General features: G+C 42.3%; 1 protein-coding gene across 1 annotated transcript in view; it reads right to left on the bottom strand.

Annotated features, from left to right (window-relative positions):
* hapln3 (hyaluronan and proteoglycan link protein 3) overlaps nt 1-2498 on the bottom strand; it is a 30647-nt gene extending 28149 nt beyond the window's left edge. The window contains exon 1 of the mRNA XM_062963034.1: nt 2358-2498. Within this exon, the coding sequence (XP_062819104.1) occupies nt 2358-2458 (101 nt within the window). The 5' untranslated portion in view covers nt 2459-2498. The remainder of the gene's footprint in view (nt 1-2357) is intronic.
* Nucleotides 2499-10227: the final 7729 nt, after the last annotated feature.

Raw genomic sequence — 10227 nt, forward strand, 5'->3', positions numbered from 1 at the left:
AAATCACAAGTCCAGCACTTCCCAAGTGCCTAGGACTGTGTGATGTATTTTCAGATGATGCGCGCAGATCCCAGTAGGGTGGCCTTTTGCAGTTGGCAGGTCGTAATTTTGTCAATGTCTATTGTTTCCAAATGCCGGCTGAGATTTTTTGGCATGGCACCCAATGTGCCGACCACCACCAGGACCATCTCCACTGGTTTCTGCCAGAGTCTTTGAAGTTCGATCTTGAGGTCCTGATAGCGGCTGAGTTTTTCCTGTTGTTTTTCGTCAATGCGACTGTCACCTGGGATGGCAACATCAATGATCCAAACCTTTTTCTTTTCCACAACTGTGATGTCTGGTGTGTTGTGTTCCAGAACTTTGTCAGTCATTCTTCCTTCCTTCATTTCATTCTTCTTTCCTTCCTTCCTTCTTTCCTTCATTTCATTCTTCTTTCCTTCCTTCCTTCCTTCCTTCCTTCCTTCATTTCATTCTTCCTCCCTTCTTTCATTTCATTCTTCCTTCATTTCATCCTTCCTTCCTTCCTTCCTTCCTTCCTTCATTTCATCCTTCCTTCCTTCCTTCATTTCATTTCATTCTTTCTTCCTTCATTTCATTCTTCTTTCCTTCCATCCTTCCATCCTTCCATCCTGCCTGCCTTCTTTCCTTCTTTCCTTCCTTCCTTCATTTCATTCTTCCTTCCTTCTTTCCTTCATTTCATCCTTCCTTCCTTCCTTCATTTCATTTCATTCTTTCTTCCTTCATTTCATTCTTCTTTCCTTCCTTACTTACTTCATTTCATCCTTCCTTCATTTCATTCTTCCTTCCTTCATTTCATCCTCCCTTCCTTCCTTCCTTCCTTCCTTCCTTCATTTCATTCTTCCTTCCTTCATTTCATCCTCCCTCCCTCCCTCCCTCCCTCCCTCCCTTCCTTCCTTCCTTCATTTCATTCTTCCTTCCTTCATTTCATCCTCCCTTCCTTCCTTCCTTCCTTCCTTCCTTCCTTCATTTTATTCTTCCTTCCTTCATTTCATCCTCCCTTCCTCCCTTCCTTCCTTCCTTCCTTCATTTCATTCTTCCTTCCTTCATTTCATTCTTCCTTCCTTCCTTCCTTCATTTCATTCTTCCTTCCTTCATTTCATCCTCCCTTCCTTCCTTCCTTCCTTCCTTCCTTCCTTCCTTCCTTCCTTCCTTCCTTCCTTCTTTCCTTCCTTCATTTCTTCCTTCATTTCATTCTTCCTTCCTTCATTTCATCCTCCCTTCCTTCCTTCCTTCCTTCCTTCCTTCCTTCCTTCCTTCTTTCCTTCCTTCATTTCATTCTTCCTTCCTTCATTTCATCCTCCCTTCCTTCCTTCCTTCCTTCCTTCCTTCCTTCCTTCCTTCCTTCCTTCTTTCCTTCCTTCATTTCTTCCTTCATTTCATTCTTCCTTCCTTCATTTCATCCTCCCTTCCTTCCTTCCTTCCTTCCTTCCTTCCTTCCTTCCTTCCTTCCTTCCTTCCTTCTTTCCTTCCTTCATTTCTTCCTTCATTTCATTCTTCCTTCCTTCATTTCATCCTCCCTCCCTCCCTCCCTCCCTCCCTTCCTTCCTTCCTTCCTTCATTTCATTCTTCCTTCCTTCATTTCATCCTCCCTTCCTTCCTTCCTTCCTTCCTTCCTTCCTTCATTTTATTCTTCCTTCCTTCATTTCATCCTCCCTTCCTCCCTTCCTTCCTTCCTTCCTTCATTTCATTCTTCCTTCCTTCATTTCATTCTTCCTTCCTTCCTTCCTTCATTTCATTCTTCCTTCCTTCATTTCATCCTCCCTTCCTTCCTTCCTTCCTTCCTTCCTTCCTTCCTTCCTTCCTTCCTTCCTTCTTTCCTTCCTTCATTTCTTCCTTCATTTCATTCTTCCTTCCTTCATTTCATCCTCCCTTCCTTCCTTCCTTCCTTCCTTCCTTCCTTCCTTCCTTCCTTCCTTCCTTCCTTCTTTCCTTCCTTCATTTCTTCCTTCATTTCATTCTTCCTTCCTTCATTTCATCCTCCCTTCCTTCCTTCCTTCCTTCCTTCCTTCCTTCCTTCCTTCCTTCCTTCCTTCTTTCCTTCCTTCATTTCTTCCTTCATTTCATTCTTCCTTCCTTCATTTCATCCTCCCTTCCTCCCTACCTTCCTTCCTTCCTTCCTTCTTTCCTTCCTTCATTTCTTCCTTCATTTCATCCTTCCTTTCCTTCCTTCCTTCCCTTTCCTCCCTCCCAGCCAAACCTGCCCAGGTTGTGCCAAGTGATGCTCTCAACTTGCCGGGCTCGGCTTGTGCCCCGTGGCTCCCCTGCCCACCCATCCGCCCGCCCGCCCTCCTTTTCGGGCACAGCCCCCCCCCCCCCCTCTCAGCCTTTCCGCCTACCCTTCCTTTGAGCCCCGGGGTCTTCCCTCCAAGAGCGCGGGCGGGCGGCGGGCGGGCGTCGGGGTCTGTGCTTCACTCCGGACGAAGCGGGGAAGTTTCATGCAAAGGCCGGGGAGGGGGTGGGCGGGGAGGGACCCGAAGGAAAGCAGGGACGGGCTCAGGAAGGAGGGAGGGCCGGCCCCCTCTTAAAGACGCAGCCTCTTCCCCAAACTGGGAAGCCGGACCCAACCCGGGAGGGGCGCCTGGCTCTTTAAAGAGGGAGGGAGTTCTGGTCCCAAACCATCCGTCCAGCCCTGAGGACAGAGATCCCGGCATCCCAGGAATTGCTCCCTGTCCCGACCCCCCCCCCCCCCACATCCCCATTTCTGTTGCGTGTTTTTAAATAAGAAAATGTACTTTAATAACAGGGTTGTTGGGAAAGGTGTTCTTACCAGACATCAAGGCAGGGGTCCCCAAACTAAGGCCTGGGGGCCAGATGCGGCCCTCCAAGGTCATTTACCTGGCCCCCGCCCTCGGTTTTATAATATAATATTTTTATATCCGTTTTAATAATATAATATATTGTATATCCATATAATATTGATAATAATCTTATGTTATACAATATAATACTAATAGTAATACCATATCATAATATTAATTATATATTACATCTATATATATAAAAGAGTGATGGCATCACGGCGACCCAACAAACAACAAAACTACAGGCCCCCCAACCTCGAAATTTGACAACACAACCCATCATCCACGCCTCTAGGTTGATACAACAAAAAGAAAAGAAAAATAAAGTCCTAATTAGAGGGAGAGGAAGAATTGTTTTTATCCAATTGCTGCCACTTAGAAGGCTAAGCTCTGCCCACTTGGTCTCCTAGCAACCCACTCAGCCCAGTGTTAATAAAAGAATAAAAAATAAAATAAATACAAATAATATAATAAAAAATAATAAAAACACTAAAAAATTAATACAATAAAATACTATAACAAAATAACTAAAAACAATACAACAAAATAATAAAATATAATACATAAAAAGATAAGTTACAATAAAATTAATTTTAAAAAAATACAAATAACATCAAATAAAAATTCCACAACAACTTTTAACCAATACCGCCACCACTTTGCCACAGCAACGCATGGCCGGGCACAGCTAGTAATATAATAATACAGTAGAGTCTCACTTATCCAAGCTAAACAGGCCGGCAGAAGCTTGGATAAGCGAATGTCTTGGATAATAAGGAGGGATTAAGGAAAAGCCTATTAAACATCAAATTAGGTTATGAGTTTACAAATTAAGCACCAAAACATCATGTTATACAACTAATTAGAGAGCGAGGAATAATTGCTTTTATCCAATTGCTGCCAGTTAGAAGGCTAAGCTCCTCCAACTTGGTCTCCTAGCAACCCAATAAAAAATAATAAAAAAACACTAAAAAATAATTAAAAACACTAAAAAATTTATACAATAAAATACTATAACAGAACATAACTAAAAATAATACAAGGAAATAATAAAATATAATAAAAAGATAACTTACAATAAAATTTATTTAAAAAATACAAATAATGTCAAATAAAAATTACACAATTTTTAACCAATACCACCACCACTTTGCCACAGCAACGCGTGGCCAGGCACAGCTAGTAATATATAATAGTATAGTGGTATAGTTCAATATAGAATTATATAATGCTAATATTGTGCTATGCTAATAATATAATATATTGTATGTACATACAGCTGCTCTGAGTCCCCTTTGGGGTGAGAAGGGTGGGATATAAATGTAGTAAATAAATGCAGTAAATAAGCAATTAATTTTAGACTTAGGCTCGGCCAAAGTCTGACATGACTTGAAGGCACACAACAACAACAACAACAATCCTAATTAACTTGACTATCTCATTGGCCAGTAGCAGGCCCACACTTTCCATTGAAATCCTAATAGGTTTATGTTAGTTAAAATTGTTTTCATTTTTAAATATTGTACTGTTCTTTCGTTGTTGTTGTTGTTGCACTACAAATAAGACATGTGCAGTGTGCATAGGAATTTGTTTGTATTTTTTTTCAAATGATAATTTGGCCCCTCAACAGTCTGAAGGATTGTGGACCGGCCCTCTGCTGAAAAAGTTTGGGGACCCCTGTATCAAGGGAACCACTCACCGCATAGGCAAACTGATGAAGAAGCACAACCTACAAACTATCTACAGGCCCACAAAGAACAAAGAACAAATGCTACTGTCAGCGAAGGACAAGAGGGATCCTCTCTCCTCTGCAGGAGTCTACCGGATACCATGCAGCTGTGGACAAGTCTACATAGGGACCACCAAACGCAGCATTGCCCAAACACGAGTCAAAGAACATGAAAGGCACTGCAGACTAATTCAACCAGAGAAATCAGCCATAGCAGAGCACTTGAGGAACCAACCTGGACACAGGATATTATTTGAGAACACGGAAATGCTGGACCATTCCAACAACTATCATGTCAGACGACACAGAGAAGCCATTGAAATCCACAAGCATGTGGACAACTTCAACAGAAAGGAGGAAACCATGAAAATGAACAAAATTTGGCTACCAGTATTAAAAAACTCCAAAATCAAAACAGATGAGAAGCAACACTCTGAGGGCAGAGGACAGCTAATGACTGAACAAAGGATGCCCCCAGGCAAGAGACAAAACCTTTCCAATGCTAATTAGGGTGATTAACTGAAACATTAATGCTGGCTTCCCAGTGACAAAGGACTCTTGCCACACCCTGGACTCTACACAGATATATATTCTTTCCTTTCCTTACTTAGTTTATCCATTAGACATTTCCAAAAAATCGTTTTGAATCGTATATCGGAATTATTTCGGATTGTTCTCGCTTTTTGATACGCATTCCGAGACATTGTCTCACAGCGCAGCCAGCAATGTAATTTGAACCATTGTTGGCCCATTCTCTAATTGTCTCTTAATGTTTCGTTAATTCCCCCCAAAAAAAATTAAATATATTTTTAAAAATATTTTTTTAAAATTTTTTTTGTTTCTGCAACCTACCTTGAATGGGAGCTTAGCGCAGCCTAACATGGCTGCCGCTCCCCGGCCAATCAGAAGCTTCCACGATGGACGCAAAGGTGGGGGCTAACGTCCTCTGCATCCACATGGAAGATTGCCATACAAGCCCGGTGTGTAGCGATTGCGCATGCGCGTCCGCCATTTTAGAAACATTTAGAATCATTACGAATTTTCGGAAATATCCGAAATTTTTGGGTGAAAAAATCGAAAATACTTTCTATATCGAAGCGCCAGCGCCCCCACTTTAGAAACGAGAATTGAAACATTTTTTTTCATTGATCGGACATGTCTATTATCCATACCTCACAACCTCTGAGGATGCCTGCCATAGATGTGGGCGAAACGTCAGGAGAGAATACTTCTGGAACATGGCCATACAGCCCGGAAAACATACAACAACAATGTGGATGATCTGAATTGCTAATCTGGATTATGTGGCGGTGTAGAAGGGCCTCAGTGAGAAGCATATTGAGGCACACATTCTTCTCTCTTGGCTGTTATTACCGGCTGCGGGACTGGGGGAAGGGGTTTGGATGAGAAAAGGAATTGGAAAATTGTGTGCGCCATGACCCGCTGGCCCCCTGGCCCTCGAGGCTATAGCCCAGCATTGCTGGTTTTGTTATTTTAGGATGAGGAAATGAGGCTTGGATGCAACCGTCGCCCTGGAAGCAGAAGGTGTACAAAGAAAACAGCCTTTGATTTAAAGAGAGGAGGGGGAAGCTGCAGGAGAAAGGGTTGGCATGGCCATACAAAGCAAGGCCATACAAAGCAGACTCTGTCCACCACAACTGCATTTCACAACCACTTCCAGGATGAAAGTAAAACCACCGCCATTCTGAGCAAGGAGGTGGGTTGTATCCAAAATCTGCGAGTTTTCCTGTCCTCTTCTGGTCCTCAATCCTCTGAATTCTTTGCACCCGAATTCCCAGTCCAAGAAACAGAGCCCTTCTACATACAGACATTAAAAGTTTTTTTTAATTAAAAGGTATTCCCTTGACATTAAGTCTAGTCTCGTTGGACTCTGGGGGTTGGTGCTCATCTCCATGTCTATGCTAAAGAGCTGGCATTGTCCGTAGACACCTCCAAGGTCATGACTACATGGAGTGCCATTACCTTCCCGCCAGAGAAGTACCTATTGATCTACTCACATTTGCATGTTTTCGAAGTGCTAGGTTGGCAGGAGCTGGGGCTACCCTGTTTCCCTGAAAATAAGACATCCCCAGAAAATAAGACCTAGTAGAGGTTTTGCTGGATTGCTAAATATAAGGCCTCCCCTGAAAGTAAGCCCTAGTAAAGTTTTGTTTGGAAGCATGCAGGATCAGTAAATGTACATACCAGGGGTCCTCAAACTTTTTAAGTGGAGGGCCAGTTCATGGCCCCTCAGATTGTTGAGGGGCCGAATTATCATTAAAAAAATACAAACAAATTCCTATGCACATTCTTAAATCCCAACAACATTTATTTATTTACTACATTTATCCCCCAACCTCTCTCACCCCGAAGGGGACTCAGAGCAGCTTACAAGTTGTATGTACATACAATATATTGTATTATTAGCATAGCACAATATTAACATTATATATTACTATATTGTACTATACCACTATACCGTAATATTATTAGCAATATTACATTTGATATATAATATATAATTAATATTATATTATACAATATTATTATATTGTATTATTATTATTAACCACCCTGAGTCCCCTATTGGGTGAGAAGGGTGGAGCAGAAATACTGTAATAAATAAATTATCAATATTATATGTATGTATTATCAATATTATATGTATACACAATATATTGTGTATATTGTGTATATTATATTATTAGGATTGCACAGTATTAGTAAATTAAAGAACAATACAATATTTTAAAATATTAAAATAAAAACAATTTTAACCAACATATTGTGTAAACCTATCAGGATTTCAATGGGAAGTGTGGGCCTGCTTCTGGCCAATGAGGGTCAAGTTCAGTAGGATTGTTGTTGTTGTGCCTTCAAGTCATTTCGGACTTTGGTTGAGCCTAAGTCTAAAACTGAGGGCAGGGGCCAGGTCAATGACCTTGGAGGGCCACATCCAGCCCCCGGGCCTTAGTTTGGGGACCCCTGGTACACCATAGATGGTTGTACATGGAAATAAAGGTAGTAACAAGAAATAATAATAATATAATAATAACTTTATTCTTGTATCCCACCTCCATCTCCCAGAAGGGACTCAGGGCAGCTTACACAGGGACAAGCCCAACAACAACATAAATTTACATACAAACAGAAATTTAAAACAGTAATTTAAAAACAGTATAGCAATAAAATATAATATAGAAATTCTTGAAAGGATTCACAGTTTGGTTATGCTCGTTTGTGATGACAACTACTGTACAGTAGATAATAAATTGTCATTTTTTAAAAATTCAACCATAAATGTGAATTTTTCTTCGTGGAAAAATAAGACATCCCCTAAAAATAACACCTAGCGCCCAGGCTGTGGCGCAGGCGGGAGAGCAAGCCAGCTGCAATTAATTGCAATGAATCACTCTGACCAGGAGGTCATGAGTTCGAGGCCCACTCGGAGCCTATGTTTGTTTGTCTTTGTTCTATGTTAAAAGGCATTGAATGTTTGCCTATATGTGTAATGTGATCCGCCCTGAGTCCCCTTCAGGTTGAGAAGAGAGGAATATAAATGTTGTAAATAAAATAAAATAAATAATAGCGCATCTTTGGGAGCAAAAATTAATATAAGACACTGTCTTATTTTCGGGGAAACAGGGTAACAGCTGGAGCTCACCCCACTCCCTGGATTCGAACCACCGACCTTTCAGTCAGCATGTTCGGTAGCTCAGTGGTTTAACCCACTGCGCCACCACATAATATGCTCTACTATTAAAGGTAAAGGTTTCCTCTGATGTTAAGTCCAGTCACGGCTGACTCTGGGGGTTGGTGCTTATCTCCATTTCTAAGCCAAAGAGCCGGCATTGTCCGTAGACACCTCCAAGGCCATGTAGCCATAGGCATGACTGCATGGAGTGCCCTTACCTTCCCACCGGAGCGGTACCTATTGATCTACTCACATTGGCATGTTTTCGAACAGCTAGGTTGGCAGAAGCTGGAGCTAACAGCGGGCGCTCACTCCGCTCCCGGGATTTGAACCTGCGACCTTTTGGTCTGCAAGTTCAGCAGCTCAGTGCTTTAACACACTTCGCCACCGGGGCTTCTGCTCTACTATTACATAATGGCATATTTGGGGCAGACGGGAGCTTTTGTTTGCTTACTTCAAGGTGAAATCTGGAAGAGATATGTCCTTCTGGATGCTTCTGGATTGCAAAATCCTGTGCAAAGAGCCTACATTGCCAGTGTTGACAGCTTCTGGGGAACCAGGCCTTGCTGATTTAATCAATGAGATGGTATCAAAGGGTCTCTTGGGACAAGCCAGTGTCCCATGCTGTCATGGATCTGTTTGTTTGTTCTGCAGTGAGAGAGCCCAGGCTCTGCAGATGACGGGAGGCCACCTTGTCCCAGTGACCATGGCGTCCCAGTTGTCCATTCTGCTCCGCTTTGATCTCTGAAGCACAAGCCACTCAGAGAGACAACTGACAACACTATCCTCCCCCACACCCCTCTGCTATCTACAAGTGCCTTTATCTGCCTGCCTCCTGCTCACAAGCAAGGAGATCTTGTCCAGAAAGAATGGACATACTCTTGTTTTGCATCAAGGGAAACATTCTGTTGCAGTAGAGCAGGGGTCCCCAAACTTTTAAAGCAAAGGGCCGGTCCACAATCCTTCAGACTGTTGAGGGGCAGAATTATCATTTGAAAAAAATACGAACAAATTCCTATGCACACTGCACATGTCTTATTTGTAGTGCAAAACAACGACAACAATGAAAGAACAATGCAATATTTAAAAATGAAAGCAATCTTAACCAACATAAACCTATCAGGATTTCAATGGAAAGTGTGTGCCTGCTACTGGCCAATGAAATAGTCAAGTTAATTAGGATTGTTGTTGTTGTTGTTGTTGTTGTTGTTGTTGTGTGCCTTCAAGTCATTTCAGAATTTGGGTAAGCCTAAGTCTAAAATTAATTATTTATTTACTTACTACATTTATTTACTACATTTATATCCCACTCTTCTTACCCCGAAGGGGACTCAGAGCAGCTGTATGTACATACAATATATTATATTACAGTAGAGTCTCACTTATCCAACATAAACGGGCCGGCAGAATGTTGGATAAGCGAATATGTTGGATAATAAGGAGGGATTAAGGAAAAGCCTATTAAACATCAAATTAGGTTATGATTTTATCAATTAAGCACCAAAACATCATGTTATACAACAAATTTGGCAGAAAAAGTAGTTCAATACACAGTAATGCTATGTAGTAATTACTGTATTTACGAATTTAGCACCAAAATATCACGATGTATTGAAAACATTGACTACAAAATGCGTTGGATAATCCAGAACGTTGGATAAGCGAGTTGGATTTTCTGGACCGCTCGCAGTCGGGCTTCAGGCCTGGGCACAGTACTGAGACGGCTTTGGTCGCCTTGGTGGATGACCTCCGCAGGGAGCTGGACAGGGGGAGTGTGACCCTGCTGGTTCTCTTGGATATCTCAGCGGCTTTCGATACCATCAACCATGATATCCTTCTGGGGAGGCTCTCCGGGATGGGGCTCGGTGGCACGGTTCTGCTGTGGCTCCAGTCCTTCCTGGAGGGTCGTTCCCAGATGGTGAAGCTGGGGGACACCTGCTCGGACCCCTGGCCATTGACCTGTGGGGTCCCGCAAGGGTCTA

Source organism: Anolis carolinensis, unplaced genomic scaffold (genome assembly GCF_035594765.1).
Source record: "Anolis carolinensis isolate JA03-04 unplaced genomic scaffold, rAnoCar3.1.pri scaffold_11, whole genome shotgun sequence".
NCBI lineage: Eukaryota > Metazoa > Chordata > Lepidosauria > Squamata > Dactyloidae > Anolis > Anolis carolinensis.